This window comes from Bos indicus, chromosome X (assembly GCF_029378745.1).
Source record: "Bos indicus isolate NIAB-ARS_2022 breed Sahiwal x Tharparkar chromosome X, NIAB-ARS_B.indTharparkar_mat_pri_1.0, whole genome shotgun sequence".
Taxonomy (NCBI): Eukaryota; Metazoa; Chordata; class Mammalia; order Artiodactyla; family Bovidae; genus Bos; species Bos indicus.
In genome coordinates this window covers 23,753,135-23,775,723 of record NC_091789.1, presented here as the reverse complement: position 1 = coordinate 23,775,723, position 22,589 = coordinate 23,753,135, and the positions used below count along the sequence as shown (strand labels likewise).

General features: G+C 37.2%; 1 protein-coding gene across 6 annotated transcripts in view; it reads left to right on the top strand.

The window, feature by feature from the left end:
• ATP11C (ATPase phospholipid transporting 11C) overlaps window positions 1-22,589 on the top strand; it is a 185,000-nt gene that overhangs the window by 113,912 nt on the left and 48,499 nt on the right. For all 6 annotated transcript variants that reach the window (XM_070783453.1, XM_070783455.1, XM_070783452.1 and 3 more), the window contains 14 exons: window positions 551-679; window positions 2,473-2,576; window positions 4,921-4,971; window positions 5,889-5,953; window positions 6,302-6,383; window positions 7,273-7,423; window positions 8,016-8,213; window positions 12,963-13,124; window positions 13,792-13,943; window positions 14,949-15,020; window positions 17,120-17,193; window positions 19,070-19,173; window positions 19,639-19,820; window positions 21,191-21,454. In XM_070783453.1, the coding sequence (XP_070639554.1) occupies window positions 551-679; window positions 2,473-2,576; window positions 4,921-4,971; window positions 5,889-5,953; window positions 6,302-6,383; window positions 7,273-7,423; window positions 8,016-8,213; window positions 12,963-13,124; window positions 13,792-13,943; window positions 14,949-15,020; window positions 17,120-17,193; window positions 19,070-19,173; window positions 19,639-19,820; window positions 21,191-21,454 (1,790 nt within the window). The remainder of the gene's footprint in view (window positions 1-550; window positions 680-2,472; window positions 2,577-4,920; window positions 4,972-5,888; window positions 5,954-6,301; window positions 6,384-7,272; window positions 7,424-8,015; window positions 8,214-12,962; window positions 13,125-13,791; window positions 13,944-14,948; window positions 15,021-17,119; window positions 17,194-19,069; window positions 19,174-19,638; window positions 19,821-21,190; window positions 21,455-22,589) is intronic.

Here is a 22,589-nt window from a genome sequence, read left to right as displayed (position 1 = left end):
TAACTGATAGCAGATGAATTGTTGGAAAATGACCTAATGCCTCTCTAATTAAGTGAGATTTTCTGAGCACTAAAGAGAGAACTGTCACCCGACACTAATAGCTATTACCACATGGAAGGCAAAGCATTTAGAAATATTTATCTTGATGCAGAGTGGGAGTGCAGCTGCCCAGTGTTCTTGAAGTACTCAAATGAAAATGTATAGATTTTCTTGATTCAGTCATGAAATGATAATGGTCATTCTCTTATCAAACACCAATGCCAAACATATCAGAGAGCAAAAGAGTCTCTGGGTAATGAAATCACGTATCAGAGATTAAAGTTCAATACTCAGGTAATCTGAAAGCATCGTAAGTCCTTGTGACCTTAAAGAGGACTCTGAATGTTGAGTACTATTGTTTCGTCACCTTTCACGTGGTATAGGATGCTGAGACATTCTAAGCCTTAGATGGGGAGAGGTCTTTTGCTACTGTTTTGACTTTAGTTGGAGGTATAATAAATGCTTTGTTTGGAATTAAGAACATTGATACTTATTTTTCTCTCTGTACTAGGTCGGTGATATAGTAGAAGTACAGGCAGATGAAACCTTTCCCTGTGATCTTATTCTTCTGTCATCCTGCACAGTTGATGGAACCTGTTATGTTACCACAGCCAGTCTTGATGGGGAATCGAATTGCAAGGTAAACATTCTCAGCTAAGGATGGGTAATCATGCAATATTCCGTCCCACTGCCCCTAATCTTTTACCTTATTTTTTCCTATTTGTGGAAATTTTGTATTTGAAGACAGTGTTTATATAACTGTCTTTGAAACTTCTAAGCAAATACTCAGCTTTGGGGGAAAGGGTGGTGTTGGGTGAGAAGTCCACACCCTAGGTAAAAGCCATCACATTTTTATAGCACTTTTTACATTTCATATTGACATTAACCCATTCCACATTGTATTTAGGCTTTTAAAATGAAAGTGCTCTTTAGGCTGAAACTACATAGCTATGAAAATAACTACATCTGAAGGTACTCTCACCTTCATCTAAGGTACTCTAAGTTTGATCTGTTTTTTTTTTTAAAGTGATGAATATCCTCTTTTTTAAAATGTTTATTCCTGGCATTTTGAAAATCTAAGCTATTGGCTTGATTACTTTTAAAAAATACCTTAGGGTATAGTTTGGCAAACTAGTTGCTTTATTGCAACTAGGAAGAATTAAAAATGTGTGAGAGTAAATTTGTTCAAACTGGAGGATAACTGACTTCCCTGGTACTTTCTGGCACAATCAGTTCTTGTCTATCATCCAGAGTTCCACAGGGCATGAAGATTTATCCTCTATGTGCTGCTGCCTTTAAGGAAGAGCACTCATGTGCTCACCTCCGTGTATCTTCTTGAGGGCTTTCCTCCACTTGTTTATGCTATCTGAACTCAAGGACCAGGATTCAGTGTGTGGTAAAGGAACTTAAATGCCTGTTAGATAACTAATTTTGTTACCGCTTCAGGGGCATGGTGATGAACTAGTCCCATTTCAACTATTCGAAAACAAAGTTATATTTAAGGGAATGTCAAGGTGAAAATTGAGGAATCTACCTCAAGATTTCCTAATAAGGGACAAAGTTGTGTAGAAGAAGAAAACTTAACTTTCAAGTGGTTTCATTTTCCACTTAAGTTAATCTGATCAAATTAGCTAAAAGTACATAGGTTTTCAACGTCAGGAGATAGTTTAAAATATAGCTCAGGCAATTCCATAATATTCTCCAAAGATCATGCAACAGCTTTCCTTCAGCGTAAGTAGTGTAGTCTTTGAGTCTGTGTCAGCCCTTCTTTGATGATTTATAAAAGGATTCATTGGAGCCTGCCCTGAGTTCTGGGTCAATCAAGTAAGTACATAATATACCCTAGTAGAATATTCTAACTGTCTGACTAAAGCAAGATACATCATGTCTCTGCTCCTCACATGAACTGTAGCTACTTGAAGCATTTTCAAGATCATTCATTTTGCTGTTTGTGTAATGGGAACTATTGATGATTTTTTTTCTTTCTGTTAGCAAAATGTTAGTATTCTTATGACCAAAAGAGTGATTCAATTCTTATTTGTATGTTAACTTCACCATATACTATGGTGAGCAAAATAATAGGTCTCAGTTCTATAAATAGGAGGGGAAAAAAAGTGTTTTAAATTTTTCATGGGGTTTTCAGTTAATTATATGCATGGTGCAAATGGAATTTTCTCTGCTGTCAGTATCAAGAAAAGCTTTTAGTTTTCTCATTATCTTTGAAATCCCTTCACAGCAGAGTTCACTTTTTAATTATTGTAATATATTTTAAGAATAATACCATAAAGTTTATCTAGTTGGAGATGTATTCGTATTATTCTGCCAAAGCCTCTTACTAAAAACATAGTGTTCCTGAAATCAGGTGGGTGTATGATTATAATTTTTTTCTTTTTGGGGGGGGCTGTTTTTGTTTTTTCTTCTGCTTTCATCTAGACACATTATGCGGTACGTGATACCATTGAACTGCGTACAGTCGAATCCATTGATAACCTCAGAGCAGCAATTGAATGTGAACAGCCTCAACCTGACCTCTACAAGTAAGAATTACCTGGTTTCATTTTACTGCTGTCTGATGGCTTTGCTTCTCTTTGCCATCAGTATTGAAATACCCACCACTTACCAGCCTCCTTTCATTTGTGTTTTTATGAGCTGTTCCTTCCTTCTGGCAGACAAATGAATCAAATCAGCCTTGTTCACTACCAGCCTAAGATAAATTATTGTGGGCTCAGGCATCTCACTTGTGGTTTTTCTTTTATTATTTTTATTTGTAGACATGGCCGTCCATCACATTTTAAGATTATATAATCCCATAAGCCTGAGCTGTCAAACTTGTGCACTAGACAGAGTTAATTAAAACAAAAATAAAACACTTTACGTGTCATCCAACAGTAAAGAGAGAAGGAAATGTGGGACCGTGCAATTAGTAGGCACTCTATCCTTTTTTATGAGGATCATGATGAACTAAGTATTGTATATAGGCTGTTTCTTGTCCAAATGAACGGCTAAGTTGAGGGAGCAGTGAAATGGTGTGATTTCCTCTGTTTTGCTACGCCTAGGCTTTCTGGAGTAGAGTTGCTGATTAACAGTCATTGTGGGTTGTCAAAAATTTGGTATTTGATTTTTTTTTTGTACTGTTTATTTATTTGGCTAAAGAGTCGGACATGACCGAGTGACTAGCGTAGCACAGCACAACACATTTGGCTGTGCCAAGTCTCAGTTGCGGCATGTGGGATCTAGTTCTCCAACCCAGGATTGAACCCAGGTCCCCTGCATTGGGAGCATAGAATTTTAGTCACTGGATCACCAAGGAAGGCATTTGATTTTTAAGACTGCTGATTAGTTTGGTTGATTAGAGCATGGTATTAATGAGGGTAGAATAATGGGTTTATGGCCAAATGAGCCAATTAATTATATTCTCTTCTGCCATTACAGATGGCATCCATCTCCCATGGTACTCATCTTGTTAATGAATGCTGTTGATCGTAAAAGGGGACCAAATAGTGGGATGTGGCTTACAACAATGCCCAGTAGTGGAAAAAGAAAGTTCTCATACTTCTATAAGAATTATACCCTCCCTCCTTCGTATCATTCCTTATTTTTTCCCTTCTTCTGTATCCATCTTGATAGTAGGAACTTAGGATCACAGAGCAGAATAGCTGTTTGCTGCCTTCAGGAAGCATGGAATCACAGAAAGGGGAGTGACTGATTTTGTGAGTTAGAGAGTAATATAGATCCTTACATATTTATAGGGTAACTCCTAAATTTTTCAGTTACCTTAAATATGAAGGAGATTTTTAGTGAGGGAAGGTTATTCCTAATGTCTCTAATAGATTGAGTACCCTTGGTATGTGACTTCAGAATACCTTCTATTGGATTGGCCAAAAAGTTCATTGGGAGTTTTTCTGCAACATCGTACAGAAAAACCCAAACAAATTTTTTGGCCAGCCTAATACCTCCACCACCCTAGTAATCATCACCTACATTGTAATTGCCTGATTATGTTATTTGGTGCAAGGAACACATTTTTCTTGCTTATTAGGAGGCATAGTATGGTGCAGTTAATACATGTTGAATGAATGCAGATGTTCATATTTTGTATATTTCATAATAATTCAGTTTTTCTGAAAAAAAAATCATAATGTACATAGTAAAATACTCATAACATTCTTACTAAGGATTTATAACTTTTTACCATATTTTTCAGAAATGTAGATTACCATGTGCATAGCCATATGTCTGATCACTTGATCAGATCAAGCTCAGTATTCAGATCAGCTGCAAGACACAGCTTGGAAATTTCCAAGATGGTAATCAATCAAGTGTTCCCTAATGGCTGTTTCTCAAAGGATGATCTCAGGCCAACAGCATCCACATCACCAGAAACTTGTGGGAAATGCAGATTCAAATTCTTACCTAAACCAAAAGCCTGGGGATGGGGCCTAGAAATCTATGGTTTAAGAAGCCCTTCAGTAATTCTGATGCATGCTCAAGTGAAAGAATTACTGAACTTATGGTTTTGAAAGATGGTTTAGCACCAGAACCCTTTCTTCACATAAATGTAAAATAGAAGCCAATTATTTATATGAAGTATAGATGAGAGGGGTATTGTGTGCATGCGTGGTGCCAAGTAGATCTTGAAAATCAACTTAGAATCTTTGTTTACATTCTTATAATCTGTAATATTTTAAAAATGAGATGAAAATGTTATATACCATATTGGTTCAACTTAGCTTTTTCTTTTAAAATTCAGACAATAGGCTTTTGTAGTTTATTGTCTTATCTTTTTTTGCATTATTTGTATTTTGATTCATTCCCATATTTGGGGTAAATAGATTTTATCTAGATATAGAAGACATATGTGCTATTATATTCTTTTTGCAGGTTTGTTGGCCGAATCAATATCTATAGTAATAGTATTGAAGCTGTTGCCAGGTTAGTTTATAATTCCTTTAATCTGTCCTTTTAGGGGAGGGATGTTTCTCTTTTAAGCCCATTAAAATAGCTAAATACTTTCTTTTATAGAAAGGGATGGGGGAAAAGTGAATAAATCTGGAGTAACTAGCCACTGATGTCCTGGGAGAGGGTGGTGTTGGAAGTGATGATGAGGGTTTCTAAAATTGTAGAACTCCAGACTTCTTTGACCATTATTCCCAAATATGTTTTATGTACTCTGTTGATTGTCCTTGGTTGTGAAGTGCCTGACCATATTGGAAGTATATCTGGAAAGCAGTGTTTTAAGGGAGAATAATTTAGGGACTAGATGGTAGACAAAATGCTGGAAGAATTAGCTGGACTTATGTAAAATGAAAGGCTTAATAGTTGATAATGAAACAATTCATATAAAAAGGGATGTTTTTTCCCCTCTTCGATCACCCAGTCAGTTATTTTAACTTTTCCACTTGGCCTTTATAGCCAGTGCTCAGAAGGAAGTTAAACACCAGGAGCTCAGTGATCCCCCCTCAAAGGCGGGTTTGCGCTCTATAAATACAGCACCATGTCTCCTTCCTTTACTTTTGCTTTTCCAGTCTTTTACAGTCACTTTTTCTTTCTGTTTCTTGCTGTCTGCTGTTATCTTGGCTTTTCATGACTCATAGTCCTTTTACCTCTGTGCATGTCTTTACCTTTTTGTGTTGCTGGCATCTCCTGTACTGTGTGCTTCTATCTGCTATACCCTAAGTAACTTCAGAGGGGAGGATTTTTCAACTCATCTTGTGTTAGTAAGCATATAAGTAGACAGATGCATCCTGAATCTTTTGAAAATAGATGTGTGCAAGAGCAAACTATGTCCCCAAAGTTGATGGTGCTATTAGTTGGACTCTTTGAATAAGTTGTGTTCATTTTTTGTTTAGGTCTTTGGGACCTGAAAATCTCTTGTTGAAAGGAGCTACACTAAAAAATACCAAGAAGATATATGGTGAACGTTTTTTTAAGATATACTTACTAGAAATAGGCCTTTTAATACCTAAATGTTCATAAATAGTGCAGTAAAAAAATTGAACATGGCATTTAATTCCATTTAGTCTAAGTCTCTTTTTAGGTGTTGGGAATTTATAAGATGGTAAACTAACTTGAAATATGACAAACTATGTTGATTAAAATTATATTATAAAAATATACTGTAAATGATTATTAACTGGTAAATAGAAGAGAGTTTAGAATTACTATTTTTATAGATTGAAAAAGTTGGTAGATCCAGCTGGGTGGGGAGTTGGGTTGACAGTCTCATTTGTAACCTCATTTTCATCGTATTGTTATTCCTTAGGAGTTGCTGTTTACACTGGAATGGAAACCAAAATGGCATTGAACTACCAAGGGAAATCTCAGAAACGTTCTGCTGTTGAAAAGTTAGTGTGCCTCACAATTTCTTTACTTGTTATTGAACTGAAATTGTTACTTCTCAATATTTCCAAGTATCAACAGTATGAAAAAACAACATAAATTGTGATAGCATTACCATTTTAAGCACTTCTTTTGTTCCAGAAACTGTGCTCATTGTTTTGTATGGCTGATTTGGTTTAATCCTTTAAGCAACTTGGAGTAATTCCTGTTAGTCTGAACACTTTACAGATAGAGAAATAGTCTTAGAGATGATAAGTGATTTACCTAAGCTCACTTAGCTATTCACGGGCAGAGTTTAGGTAAAATTTATTCTCTTTTGCTGACAGTTAATGGTTTGGGGTCCTCTAGTTGCTATATGGCACAACACAGATAATGGTCTCCTTGCAAATAATTGTGTGGTACTTGACACACGTTCAAAGCCATTTGCACAACCTTACTCTCCTGTTGCCATGGACATGCAGCATATCAGCAACACCTTCTTCATAGCTCTACTTTTGCATTAAAAGAATCCACACTAAGCTTGACTATTTCACATTTGCTTCTCTACCCTCTATTCCAAACCTTTAGGATTCAGGTTTGGAAACAATCTACTCCTTTTATAAGGGTTGAGTAGGTAATGGTGTGTGTGTTCTGTCACTTTATAGGATCCTTACTAAAGGTGTGTTGAGCTAATCAGCCATTTCCCTTTGGATTATGGTTAGGACTGGCTTTTCCATTTTACCAGTCAAGAGTAATGCTTTAGCAGTGATGACCGAGGTTCACCCATACAGGCCTGCACTATGGTTACACGTTGTACATAGGAGAAGCTTTAGAAAACTGAACAATTTAGTCTATACCTAGTTGATATCTTCAGTATTTCAATGGTTTTTAAATTCATAATATCTTATTTTTCAGATCCATTAATGCTTTCCTGATTGTGTATTTATTTATCTTACTGACCAAAGCTGCAATATGCACTACTCTAAAGTATGTTTGGCAAAGTACCCCACATAATGATGAACCTTGGTATAACCAAAAGACCCAGAAAGAACGGGAAACTTGGAAGGTAATTTGTTTTATGCTGAAAATTGTAACCCTAGTACATTGTGACAGGGGCACCCTTAATTGAAATACTGCTTAGATAATGATACCTTGGTATTAGGGATTTCTCTTGGTTGTATGGTAGCCCCAAGCCATTAACTTTAAGACATTCTAGTATTTTTTTCTTAACCCTAGGCGTATATCCTTGTTTTTAACTCTTAGGTTAAGAGTTTTAGGCAACTGGGCCAAAAGGTCTGGCATGTTAATATGTTATGAGCTTGTGATATATCATGATAGAAACATAATGGATGCCTACATGAAAACTTTGATCCTACATTCATATCTGAGGGTGGGAGAAACAGAGACCTTAAGGAAGTTTAAGAAGTATTAAGTCAAGGTACATTCACTAAACAAAAGTGACAAAATTCAGGATGTTTTACATGTTTTCACATGCTATGATGATAATGTTGACCAATGATATAGTGTCATTGGGAAGTTTCTTTTTTATAGCAAGAGCAGTGCTTTCAGCATTGAAATTAAAAGATAGAAAGTGTATATTACACTTGCTTGATGGAACTGTGTATTTAATTATCATGAACTATTCCCTTTTTTTTTAGGTTTTAAAAATGTTCACTGACTTCCTGTCATTTATGGTTCTGTTCAACTTTATCATTCCTGTCTCCATGTATGTCACAGTAGAAATGCAAAAATTCTTGGGCTCCTTCTTCATTTCATGGGATAACGACTTCTATGATGAAGAAATTAATGAAGGAGCCCTGGTAAACACATCAGACCTTAATGAAGAACTTGGTCAGGTAAGAAGTCATTTTTACTTAAGGTAACATAGTGAAAATTGCTTTTATTGTAGTCTGGATCACCAGTGTTTGCGACCATTTCACATTTGGAAATGTAACTCAATAAAAATTTCTTTATGCAGGCATGTAATGAAGGCAAGTGATGTTATCTTAACTATAGTGTCAGTTTTTGCTGGCATTTTTGAGAAAGACCCAATTTATGTATTAAATTTGAATGTTACAGAAATTCTCTTTAAAGCTCAACCTGTTGGTGGTGTTGATTATGGGTTATTGCTTTGAAACAGGAAACAAGTAGTCTTCATCACCATCTATAATCATTTAGGGATAGAATGTGGGATAGTGTAAATAAAGCTATTTTATAAATACATTTTGTTCCATAAACCAAATTGACCAGAGTTGTCCTATGGACATTTTCTTGGACATTTCTGATCAGATGGAATATAGACCTAGAAAGCAGAGTTGTTTATTCTGTGCAAGAATTTAAATGAAGGGAAGATGTGAGGGCATGTACTCCACTAAATGCTTTTTGCTTCATGTACCAGTATAGTTCAAGCTTTGAACTTCTTGCTAACCCAGGTTGTTTTCAAATGCTAGGCTGAAGCCTAGCTGTAATTCTTCAAGTGGTGACTTCTTGGGTTCTTTTCTGACTAGTTTTTGCGTTTATCTGAATTTACTATGTCACGTAATGATTTTCACAAGCCGAGGGGAGTGTTTTGGCTTGCATTTTCTTCTCTTTATATTTAGAATGTCAAGGCTGTGGAAATGTCATTTCTGGGACTAGGAGATGCAGAATCAGTTAATGGAACTGTGTGGCTGAAACAGGGCCTCACAGTTGTTTTAAATGGTGCTGATTTGCACGTATACCTCAAAACTCTGCTCCTGAGTTCAGTCTCCCACTACCCCCACTCTGTATTTCTGTTCTTTACACAACCTTTGCCTAAACTAGAGTATCCTCTTGACAACTAGTCACAAGGCTGAAAGGATTCTCCAGATACCGTTGTGTTGAGATCTGACTCTAGGACTCCAGGATCCCAGAGGGTGGCATCTGCCTCCCACAGAGACACTGAGTCACAGAGGATAGAATAAGCCATGAACAGGCAAATGCCTTTCCCTTATATATTGTTCCCAGAAGTTTCTTTTATAGGTCACTTCAGTGACCACAGCTGAGCTTAGCCTTTGTAAACCAGAACTTTTCATCCAGGGACTGAGCCTGGTAGAACTGCTCTAGTCCCAGCAAAAGGCATCACTCTGCAACTCTTTTGCATGGGAAAAAAAAATGAGTTATAAGCCACCTCTGGTGAACTTTTCCCTGACAGCTGATCTGCCTCTTCTAGATTCAGTGCCTGACTGCATGGATTAACCTACCCAAGGGTGAACATGGCTAGTCCCCAGCTGCTGCAAATAGAACAGCCATCTTTCCACATGTGGCACCTAATTCTCATGAGAGATAGGCAGGATATCCAGGCCAGACCTCCACCTCATCAGATTCCATCTTATCTACAAGGATGTGGTTTTGTTCCTATCATCTAGACTTATTCATACTTCAGAAAGTAAAATAGAGCTTTGGATAATGATCTATTAATAATAAATATGATCAGTGAAAACAAACCAGTTTTCATTTTAGCCACCACTTCTTTCCCCCACTAAAACCTGCTTTTTTGGTTATGATCATCATTTAACCAACTAAGGTAATAACCAGACCACCACTTATATTTGTACAGTATAAAAACAACTTACCATCATACCAACTTACATCAGCTTGTATGTGTAGAAACAACCTAAATGAAAATGCAAGGAAGTCTTCAAATGATTTCGTTTTGCATTTAGTGGACCAGTACACACAAAATCAAGTGTAACCGGTTTCCTCCTTGATGAGTCATGGTTTAAAATCTATAGGACTTTTATTTTACTTAAGAGCAGTGTCAATTTCCATCAGTACCATTGCAAACACTTGCTTAACCTCTTTCAAAGTGACCCACATTGGTATTAAAAGAAAATAGGAAGATATGTTTAGAACACTGTTTGTCTTTGACTTGAAAAGCAAAAAGAAGTAGACTGCTCAGTTCAATTGGAATAGAATGGGGTCTTTTATGATTAGACATCTGTCCTTTAGACAACCAAATGGTTTTAACCTTTAAAAAATTGTGGGGATAGCCTGTGCTTTCATATCCCCTCTCAGTCTCTCAGCTATGCCCAGCAGTATGCCAGAGTATATACTCTGATTCCAGTAATTCAGTCTAGTGGTTGTGCACTAAAGTTCTGTGTTATCTAAGATATGTTCTTGGTACTGGGAGCTACTGTTACAAAGTAAACAAGAAAACCTCGAGTTGTTCACCATATAGTTGAAGAAATTCACTTATTGTACCCTAACTGTAGCAATGTGATGATAATCAGAAAAATTATAGGAACTATGAAATGATGGAAAGAGTCCAGTACTGTGATTTTGATCAGGTCAGCAGCAATGACAGTCAACATCTATGTAACAACTTAGAGCTTGCAAGCATATTTAGTAATCTTTACAGCTTTGTGCAGCAGCTTTGATTATTTAAGGCTAATGTTTAATGTTCAGAGAGATGGGAGTTTTTCCAAGGTCACAAAGTTACTGGGTGGTGGAACCATGACTCCAGTAGAAGGTCTTCACTAAGTTTAAACCATAAAAAATATTTTGGCCTGTAAACTAGATGATTTCATGTGTTCAGCCTTTATCTTAGGGCTCTCTCTATTCTTAAACAGCTATCTCACTTTAGGCTTTCTGTCCATAAATTGATGACTTTGAGCTTGCTTGCTGATAGAGTAGGTCTGCAACCGGCTCAAACCTACCACTAAAGAGGAAGAGGCTGATGAGAATCAGAGGCAGGCAGTAGCCTCTCACTCGTCAGCCCTGTCTCTCCTATGAGGATACTCTTTAATAATAGCCAATCTTCTCCTCCTCTTGTCCTTAGTATAGTGCATATATTAGATCATTGGTTCTCAGAGCATGAGCTCAGGAACAGCAGCATCAGCATCACCTGGGAACTGATTAGAAGTGCACATTATCTTGTCCCACCCCAAGAGCTACTGAGTCAGGAACTCTGGGGATAGAGCCCAGTGATCTGAGTTACCAAGCACCCTCCAACTGAGTGTGCTGCAGACTACAGTTTGATAATCCCTCTATCATGGTATACTTTGTTGGCCTATACCCTTGAGATTCATTGTAGACAGATCCATACTGTACAAACTGTTATATATAGGCAAACAATTGCACTTTATGTTTTTAAAGTTAAAGTTATTACCTTTGTAATCTATAAAAGATTTCAAAATGGGTTAATGCTCACTCAGCTGTAGGAGCTGCACCAACCCAGGAGAACCTTTTAGAAGAAAATGAAGGTTAATAATTTTGATCACACAAAAAGCCCCAAAGAATTTCACTTTAACTAGAAAAATCTAGATGATACAGGAATAATAGCACTTGGATTAATTTAAAGGGAGAATTCAAACTTGGCTGGCTAACAGAAAAAAGAGAAGATTGGAATGCTATATTTGTGCCAGTGCTGCTACCGTGAAAAGCTTTGAAAAATAATTAGAAAGCAGCTACTGCCGCAGTTCATCTCTTTCTCCCTTACATAATAAAAACCTTAATCTTGTACTTATGCTTGTTCCTGTCAGCCCGTAATTTTAACTATTTAAGCATAAATTGCCAAAAAGGAGGATAAAATTGTGGGTTTCCAAAAGCCAGATGTTATAAATAGAAGAGATAAAAACTGAGATAAAATGGAAATGCTCAAAAAGGCTTATTTTACATGGAAAATTTATTTCATAGCCTATTTTTTCCATTATTTATGAATGTATGCTTATACTTTAACCTATCATTATAAACTCTGCTCCTTTTTTTTTTTTAATTTGGAGACTTTTTTGAGGAGTATCTTAAAATATACATAGTATTGGGGAAGAAATTTCATTTATGTTTTTGATCATTTATTGACTTATTGTGTCTCCTAATTAAGTAACTGTTATTATTATTTCCCCTGTCTGTCTATATTCTGTAACTGTTACATACATATAAGACACAATGCATTTCACTTCAATCCAGTATATTTATAGAAAATTTTACTTTTCAAGGAAAACTTTTGTTACATCCCATTTGCTTGCGTGCATGCTCAGTTGCTAAGTCGTGTCCCACTCTTTGCGACTCCATGGACTATATATAGCCCACCAGGCTCCTCTGTCTTTGGGATTTCCCAGACAAGAATACTGGAGTGGGTTGCCATTTCCTTCTCCAGGGCCGAATTAATTTAGTTCCTATCAAATATATTTTCTGTGTGTGTCAGAGAGATAGAGAAATAAGTGGTCCATAAAATGTTTCCTGCTTGGAAAATTGACTTTTGTTATGTTAACTTCTTTATTGACTTTTGTTATGTTAACTTCTTTATATCAAAACATGTAGGTGTTAAATTGAAGGAGTCTTAGTTTGGACAAAATAGCCACAGTTTTCCTTCCTACTAATCTCCTGTATTTGAGTAGGTCTACCAAAGAGTCAGGCACGACTTAGTGAATGAACAACAAGAACCTTAGACATGTGATACTATTTCAGAATCTTAAAAGATACATATTCATTTCTCATTCATTTGATAATACTGCTTCTGTCATTGTCTGACATTTGACAAGTCTTTGGAAAAGGTGATTTCTGTGCATATGAAAATAGCCATGCTAACTAAAAGTTAATTACATTGAAGAAAGTAAGAATGCATATGTTTGTATTCTTGTTTTTAGGTGGATTATGTATTTACTGATAAGACTGGAACACTTACTGAAAACACCATGGAATTCATTGAATGCTGCATAGATGGGCATAAGTATAAAGGTGTAGCTCAGGAGACTGATGGACTCTCTCAAACTGATGGACCCTTACCATATTTGGACAGAGCTGATAAGGTGGCATTATTTGCGTTACCATTTTGCCTTGAGAAATCAATTTAGATAGTCCTATGTTAACAGAAATGAAGGATTTGGGCACGTGACATAGACTTTTGAATAGCCATTTGTTTGCTGTTGCAACTTCACCTTTCTTATTTTATGGACACTTCTGGAATTTGTAAACAAGTAGAATTTATAAAAAGAGAACATTGTGAGAAATGGCATTTGGGTAAATCTTTCACTGTGTGATCGTATTTGGTGCTTTGTCTTTAAAAATATGAGCTACTCCAAGAATGATGTCTACTGAAATCATTCAAGCCCCAGGAGTGTCTAGGCATTAAATGAACCAGAGTCTCCATGCACCTGAGCTATTGCCAGATTATGAATTAGAACTGAATGCATTCTTTTAGGCCATGGAGATGTCACTGCTTTGGGATTAGGTGGCACTGCAGTAAGAATGAGTTGATAGAGCCCCTAAGGTATGTTAGCTGGGGACCAGGCATGTTGGCAGGGATTAGGAGAATATATAGCTCATTTGAGTATTAGGAATTCATAAATATCTGCTATTCAATTTGCTGGTGGTTATAACATGCTCTCACATTAATAACTTTTCTCTGTTCATTGACTACTTACCAAGTGATCACAGTAAAAATAATATAGTCATTTTTCTGTCACTGTTCAACAGAATCGAGAAGAGCTCTTTCTGCGTGCCTTGTGTTTATGTCACACTGTAGAAGTTAAACCAAATGATACTGTTGATGGAGTTACAGAGTCATCTGAATTAACCTATATGTCATCTTCACCAGATGAAATAGCTTTGGTCAAAGGAGCTAAAAAGTAAGCATATATGTTATGCTGGATGAATAATTTCAGGATAATAATAATGTTCTCCCTGTAGTTAACAATATGGTATTGTCACTTCAAAGTTTGTTAAAAGAGTAGATCTCATATGTTAAATGTTCTTATTACCCCAAACAACAAAAAAGCAAAAAGATACAAAGAAACTGAGAAATTTCAGAATATCTCTTCCCTTGATTGTGATGATGATGTCACAGACATACGCATGTTTCCAAAGTCATCCAGTTGCACATATTAAATATTTGCAGTTCTCCATTAGTTATACCTCAGTAAGTAATGCTATTTTAAAACCCCAAAATAAGTTGTAGAAAAATACATTAGCATTTTCAAAGAGTAAAAAAAAAAATCAAACATTTCTTTTATTTCTCCAAAGAAAGTGAAATCACAGGAGGACAGGTATTATTTTGTTTTTTCTCTTATTTGTTTCAATAACCTTGTCTTATAGGTATCCTTATTCTTTAATAAGAAGCCAAGCTACTTTATCGGAAAGTTGGAAAAAATTCCCAAACCTAACCAATTAAGACCAAAAAGAAAATAGCAATGCATAGTTGTAACTTTTATCACTATTTGTGCATTCCAGCCAGAAGTCCAAATGTTCACATTATATTTTGGAAATCTTCTAACAATGGTCACTTTTCATATAACACATGTTATTTCTGAAGTACTCCCAGCAATTTTGATATCATTTGGTTATTGAAAGTCCTGCTTTATCCGTGAGGCCCAAGATGATTAAGTGGATAAAAGGTCACCCCATGTGTTAGCTACAGAATTGAAATTACAAATTGCCTATTTTTTTGGTTATGATTTGTGACTGGGCATTGACTTGGTCTGTGTTATATCTCAGCAAGTAAAAGGAAGTACAGCTATAGATTGGGGTTTTATGAAAAAGAAGAAAACAATAAACAAGTATGAATAATCCCAGTGCAAAGGGAAATTCATCATTCTTTAAAAATACACAGCGGTCTTTTTTATTTTGTTTCACAGGTATGGATTCACATTTGTAGGTGTTCAGAATGGCTATATGAGAGTAGAGAACCAAAGAAAAGAAATAGAAGAGTAAGTAGTGCCGTATGTTTGGTGATTCTTACTTCTTAACTCCACAGTCAGCTTTAGATGGATTTAGGAAGGGCAGGAAAGGGAAGTGATTGCATCTATAAATATAAGACTCTGCTCTCCCAGGTAAGAGTTTTATATAAATGTAGCTGGAGTAGAAGACATTTTTCGTAGAGTGGCAGAAATTAGCGTTTGAGGTGTAAATGATTTCAGTTTTGTTCACACATCGATCCAGTAGCCTGAATGAGCATCTGTCTGGACTTTTCTGAATTTTAGATGCCATTTCAGGTCTCCAGCACATGCTGCAAGAAAAATCAGTGAACATGTATGAAACCTTCTGCTGTCTAGAACCTGACGAATCATTCTGGGATTACACGCCCTGCCAGTCATAATAGCTTTGGTGTCAGAAACTTTCTCTTGTTCTAGATACTTGAGTGTGAGCCCCAGGGCAAGTACTCTGATGCAGTAGTAAGCTCCACATTTCCTTTTTTTCTCTTTTTGCTACAGAGATCCCAACAAACAAATCTACCTTGCCTTAATAACAGGTTTTAATTAGGCCCTCTGATTAATTTTATATCCTTTATAAGAACTTGAAATATAATTATCTGACTTTCATTCGGACTCCTAGCATCTCCTGAGACCCATCTCAGAAACCTGTAACGCATGTAAATTTGCTAGGGAATATGCCTCTTTGGAAAGGAATGTTCAAGAGCCAGAGGAAGACTCTTTGGCCTGACTGCCAGGAAGGAGCCGAATTATTGTCAAAGTCCAGATTCTAGCTGGTTCACAACAGTACCCCCATCTGGCCAATAGCAAATGAGACATTATGCTACAAGTAGATGTCTTACACACATATCCTATATCCCCAAACCAGTGACCTGCTCACTCCCATCAAAGACAAGCTTGGTAGTAAATACTTTTAAATCAGATAGTTGTATATAAGTTATTTATTTTCAAGAAACTATTTCCGCACATTTTCTCAAATAACTCTTATTTTTCTTCTTCATCTACTGCATAGCTTAGCCAGTGCAACACAGAGCTGATCATGTCATTCCACTGTTTATACCCTTCAATGGATTACTATTGCCCTTAGGATGAAATCCCAAGTATCTGCAATGGCCCACAGTGTTGTCAGGTCCTAACCCCTGCCTACCTCTCTTGCTGCACCCCTATCAACTAGATCTCAGCCTTATGTGGACTACTGTCAGTCCCGCCATGGGCCATGTGCTCTCATGTTGCTCTGCCTTTGCACATGCTCTTCTCTATACTCAGAGTGCCATGATATCCTTTCTCCATCATGTCACTGCTGCAAGACACAGCTCAGGCAAAACCTCCTCCAGGAGGCCTTCCTCTGTGCTCCTACATCTCCTCTGTGTGTTCCTTTACTTCAGTATTTGGAAGACTAGGAGGTAGTCACTTCATTAACCTCTGCCTCCCTTATCATGGGCTTTCCTGGTAGTTCAGATGGTAAAGAGTCTGCCTGCAATGCAAGAGACGTGGGTCTGATCCTTAGGTCAGGAATATCCCTTAGCGGAGGGCATGGCAACTCACTCCAGTATTCGTGCCTGGAGAATTCACAGACATAGGAGCCTGGTGGGCTGCGGTCCATAAGGTCGCAAAGAGTCGAACACAACTGAGCAACTAACTCACACACACATCCTTATCATATGATGAGCCCCTTAAGAGAAGATTCATGTGTCTTCTCCAGCATCTGTCACTGTGCCCAACACATAGTAGACATTCCGTAGATGATTAAAATAAGTGGTAGGATGGGACTATTTCTAGGTAGCCTCTAGATATGGCTTGGTGGGACAGCTCTTTGTACCTCATTCCTATGCAGTCACTCTCCCCTTACTATTTTAAGTCATATAATGAGAAGGTATAGGAACCCCTTAACCACCGCTGGTATCCTCTGACAGCATGTTCCAAGTGCAGAGAAATTCCAAAGACACAATGGAAAGAACCCTTGTGCACACAAGCAGCGACCCTTAATCCAAGAGGAAATCTCTGTTAATGTAAAATGTTTCTGTTGTGTTTTTTTTCTTTTTTTCCCAGTGTGGTCTTGGTATTTCACTTTTCTCACTTTTTTTTTTCTATTAAAGGTATGAACTTCTTCACACCTTAAACTTTGATGCTGTCCGCCGTCGTATGAGTGTAATTGTGAAGACTCAAACAGGTATGCATATTTAAGACTTGACTTTTTCTTTCTTTCCATTTGTAGATTTGTTGATCAACTACTTCAAGAGAGAAAAACATTTCATGTAGTAGTGTTTGATTACTTAAAGCTCTTGTATATCCCTGAATGTATTTACATAAGCACCTGTTCAGCTTGTCAAATTATCAGTGGCAGAACCCCTAGTATGACAATATATGAATTTTCTTGAAAAGTGAGCTCCACTTCTCAGTCTTGGATATCCAAACAGGAACAGAAAGGGTGACTTTTTTTTTTTACAGTTCAGGGTACTGACCAATCACCACCAGTGTCTACCTGTGGCAGCCCACTACAACTGCATGGTTTGCGATTACTAGCAGTAGTTTTTGAGTGTAGAGAGTTGCTGGTTCTCCCTCCCTGACCATCCTAACTCCCCAGTGCTTTACACTTTCTGGGAGCAGGTAAGCCAGAGATGACCAAGGCCCCACTGCTGGGAAAGGACACATGATTTACTCTAGCACCCTGGGCTCTTTGTTTCACACAATAAAGAAGCTTGCCCTTTGCAGGGGAACCAGTGCCATCCTTTCAGGGTTCACCCATGTTCTTAGGAGAAGGTGTGGTGGCTGTGATGCCTTATGCTCAGATTCAGCAATACCCATGGGATAGCATTGCTGCTTCATTTGTTGGCTCGGATTCCTCTGTGTAAGTGTGTGTCTGTGTGTGTCTCTGTATGTATGTCTCTAGGTGGTTTTTCAAAATATTCTTGATTTATTTCCTATTAATTAACTTTTTAGGATTAAATCTGTTGAAAATTTCTTAATATGAGAATGGGAAGATATAGACAGACCCTTGAGGGAATATGTCCATCCTTATTCATACTTTGTGGTGTGACTGCAAAGTTACAACGTTGGTTTCATTATATGTGAATGTGGAATTTGTTCTATGACTTTTAAACACACCATGGATATGCTAGAGGAGTGTCTTTTAATATTTATTTATTTATTTGGCTGCATCAGGTCTTAGTTGCAGCACGCAGGCTCTTCATTGTGGCGTATGGGCTTAGTTGCTCCACAGCATGTGGGCTCTTACTTCCAAGACCAGGGATTGAACCTGCATCCCCTGCATTGGAAGACAGATTCTAAACCACTTGATCACCAGGGAGGTCCCTGTGAGAGAAATTAAAAAAAAAATACACTTAATGTGTGGAATTCTTCTGTTCTTACCTGTACCTGTGCATGTCTGCATTCTATTGCAGATGGTGAGATGTCTGAGGAAGTGGTCTCCCAAGGGCCTTGACCTCAGAGCTACCATTTTTTAACTTCTTGAACTTAGCACTTTGCCTTATAAGATTGGAATCTCTTTCTTAAAGGTCAACTGTCTATGTTCCTGGGTACACAGACTGGTATAAATGCTATTTATAATAGCATTCTACAGAGCAATTCTCCAGTTTCCAGTGAAAATCAGCAAGCTACTGCTAAAAGCTAACATGTATAAGCTTTGAAAATGATTTTTTCTTGTTGGTGCTTGAGTTTGCTCCTTGGCATCTGTAAATGCTACATGTGGCTTTTAGACCATGGTTGACAGCATCCTCATAGTGAATTTAGTCAGATGCAGCTCCTTGACACAAGTGATTCACTTACAGGGTATATCTTTTAACAGAGGTGCATACTGTAAACTCTGGGATATTAGTTGTCTCCTTATTGGTCCTCAGAGGTGATGGATATTGTCTTGACAGAGTGAAGGTCAAGATGTCTGCTTCCAGTTGGGTGAACATTCCAAGGCAGTCTCAGGATACACAGCTGCTGGGAGGGAGAAGCCACCATAATAGTTACTTGTTATGAAAATCCCAATACCAATCTAACTCTAAGTAAGTCAAGTACTCTTTGATTCTTTATTTTAGGAGATATACTTCTCTTTTGTAAAGGAGCCGACTCAGCAGTTTTCCCCAGGGTACAAAATCATGAAATCGACTTAATTAAAGTCCATGTGGAACATAATGCGATGGTGAGCCTGCACCCCGCCCCTCAATAGAGAGAAGGAGAAATGCTAGAGATGACTATGTCTGTGGATTGCTATATAAAGGACAATTTAAATGAATTTTAGCTTATTTTTATGGTCTATTTTTGTATTGGGGGATTTTGTAATATTATTTTCCTTATTTTAATATAAAACATCCTGGAGCAAGTTTCTGTTCAGAATTTGCAACCTTTGAAGACTTTTCAAGAATCTTTGTTTTATGTTCTGCTTTTGTGTTTTTTTAAACCCAAGAGGTATTATTTTGTTATTCTGAACCCAATTGAATGTTAACCTAATGCAATCTGTTTTTTCTCCCTTTTTTAACTGAAAAGAAAATTAGTCAGAATTTCTTTTTTTTTTTTTTTTTGGTATGATAAAGCAAGAGTATTTAAAGAGTGTATTTTGTTTGTTTTTGTTATTTGGATAACTAGAGATCTCCTACTTTGCTTCTAGGAGGGGTATCGGACACTTTGTATAGCCTTCAAAGAAATTGCTCCAGATGATTATGAAAGAGTTAACAGACAGCTCATAGAGGCAAAAATGGCCTTACAAGACAGAGAAGAAAAAATGGAAAAGGTTTTCGATGAGATTGAGACAGACATGCATTTAATTGGAGCCACTGCAGTGGAAGACAAGTAACTAGAAAATGATACTCTTGTTATTTTAATGACCAATCATTTAGAGTAGTATCTGTCCAGATTGGTTATTTATTCCAAGCTTTGAAATCTTTGATTTAGCTTTGTCTGTACACCAGATTTTGAACTGTTTGTGGAAATAATTTTTGAGTTAAGTATTTGTGACTTAGAAGAATATGAATCTGTCATCTCTAAGGTCTTTTGAGTACTTCCTATGCCATCCCTTCATTTGTACAGATATTTATGAAGTAGTCTTACTATGTGTAGGAAGTTTTGTGCTAGAGGTATCATTTAGGTGGTGTTTGGTAGAATGGATATGATTTTGACAGACATATGAGCAGAAGGGAAATTCAAGGTAGAGCAAGCAACATGAGAACTCATTGTAACCTGGTTACACAGGTTACACAGACTAGAGCACATTTTTAAAATAATTGGCTCTACCAGACATGATTATAGGGCTCCAAAATTGATCTGCTTGAAAAAATATGTTTTAGATTCTATTTTGGGAGTTTTCTATAAGTAATGAATGTGAATTATCAGGCTTAACCCAAACACAAAGTTATAAACATAGATTCAGCTATATTGGAAGGTTCTAATAGAATTCATACAGTATAATTTGGGCTTCCCTGGTGGCTCAGTGGTAAAGAATCGGCCTGCCAATGCACGAGATGCAGGTTCAATCCCTGGGTCAGGAAGATCCCCTGGAGGAGGAAATGGCAGCCTGCTCAAGTATTCTTGCCTGGGAAATCCCATGGACAGAGGAGCCTGGTTGGCTACAGTCCATGGGGTCACAAAGAGTCAGACCAACTTGCCAACTAAACAACAATTTCATTGTTATTCTCTAGCCAGAAGAAATACAAAGTATCCTTCTTCTGTCCTTCCCTTTGAAAATTATGCTTAAATTGTCTTTTAGAATGTTTGGCTTTCAAGGTCCTCAGGGATGGGAATTTGCTGATTTCTCTCAGTATCTCATTAGGATGTGTCTGGCCTTTTCAGTTTTGAACCACATTAAGTATTTGTAGACAACATAATGAAATATGCTAAAGTGACAATGAGTAAGACCATTTGGTGAGATTCTGAACATTTTAGCTAAGAGTGATGATTCTTATTTCTGTCATTAGATACCAGTAACCTTAAGTGAGGTCATGAACTTTCAAAACCTCATTGTCTGAAATGTACTTTAATAAGTAAAATTATGCCAACAAGAATATGCTTAGAAAGGGTAGAGGATATATAAGAAAAGTAACTATTAAAATATGTCAAGATTCCAAAATTGCTATGAATTATAAGAATATTCTCTTTAACAAGCCTTCTTGCAGAATCTGTGTCAGGAATTTTCAAAGATAACAAGGTTTCCTTTGTGTTCCCAGGCTACAAGATCAAGCCGCTGAGACCATTGAAGCCCTGCATGCCGCAGGTCTGAAAGTCTGGGTGCTTACTGGCGACAAGATGGAGACTGCAAAATCCACCTGCTATGCCTGCCGCCTTTTCCAAACCAACACCGAGCTCTTGGAACTGACCACCAAGACAATTGAAGAAAGCGAAAGGAAAGAGGATCGATTACATGAGTTGTTGACTGAATATCGTAAGAAGCTGCTGCATGAATTTCCTAAAAGTACTAGAAGCCTTAAAAAGTAAGAAAGTCCATCAATTTGTCATATTTAGACCTTGGTACAGATGTAAACCAGAGCTACTTAGGCAGAAGACTCTGTTTTCTCTAATTTAACATTGGTTGGTTGTAGGTGGTTTATCCCTGTGAGTTAGAACCTTCCCTGAGGACTTGGCTAATGGCCTATTTGAGATTATTTGACACTTTTCACCTGTTTCTGTTTTTAAAAAAACCTACACTTCTTGAGCTTTAGAAAAGTGGTTCATTTTCTAAATATTTAGGGTCTGAGTATTTAGTATTGATATCCTGGCCTGGTCCATGTTAAGAAAAAAATATCCCTTTTCATGGTCTCTTAAATTGAATGTAATACAGTCAGTTTCTGTAACAGTTTCTGTGCAGGTTGAGATCCTGGAGCCATTTTCTATGTGAATTTTTATGCTTCAAAGGAGACCAAACACTTGATAGCATAGCCACTTGACTGCTTTCAACAAGCTGCTTAGGAAGAACTTGTAGAACCTAGGGTTCTCAAGGAAAGGCACTGATCCACAGTAGTTCAATACCCAGAGATACGTTGACCGTGGCTTAGGTTTGTCTAAACCAATTACTGGAATTTACCTTGGCCATAAGCAAATCGATTTCCTCTTCTAAATCCAAAGACCCCCTAGGTAATACTATTTCACATTTCTTAAACACACTCTTTGTTCCAGGAACAGCATTAAGCACTTTAAATTATTCTCATTTAATCTTCACAACAACCCAGTAACAACTAATTTTCTTCATGTTAAAAATAGGGAAACTAAGGCTCAGAGAGATGAAGTGACTTATTCGAGATAACACAGCTAATAAGATGTAGAACAGGTCTATCCAATTCCAGAGCCTATGCTTTTAACAACTCTGCTGTATCTCTGTCCTCATCTCTAGGGTTTTCACAGGCTTTAAAAATGAACAACCCACAATCATGAGGCGATGGCCAATTTTAAAACAGCTGTTGTTCTTCTGTTAACTTGGACATGAATGAGAGTAAACAGGTTTTTATTAATTGTCTGTGATAAATGTTTCCTTCCTTTAGCCAAATGGTACTTACAAAGGCAGTCCAGATTACATGTGTTTTACTTGTGCATTTATCTTAATCTGCTCAGGCCATCATAACAAAATACCAC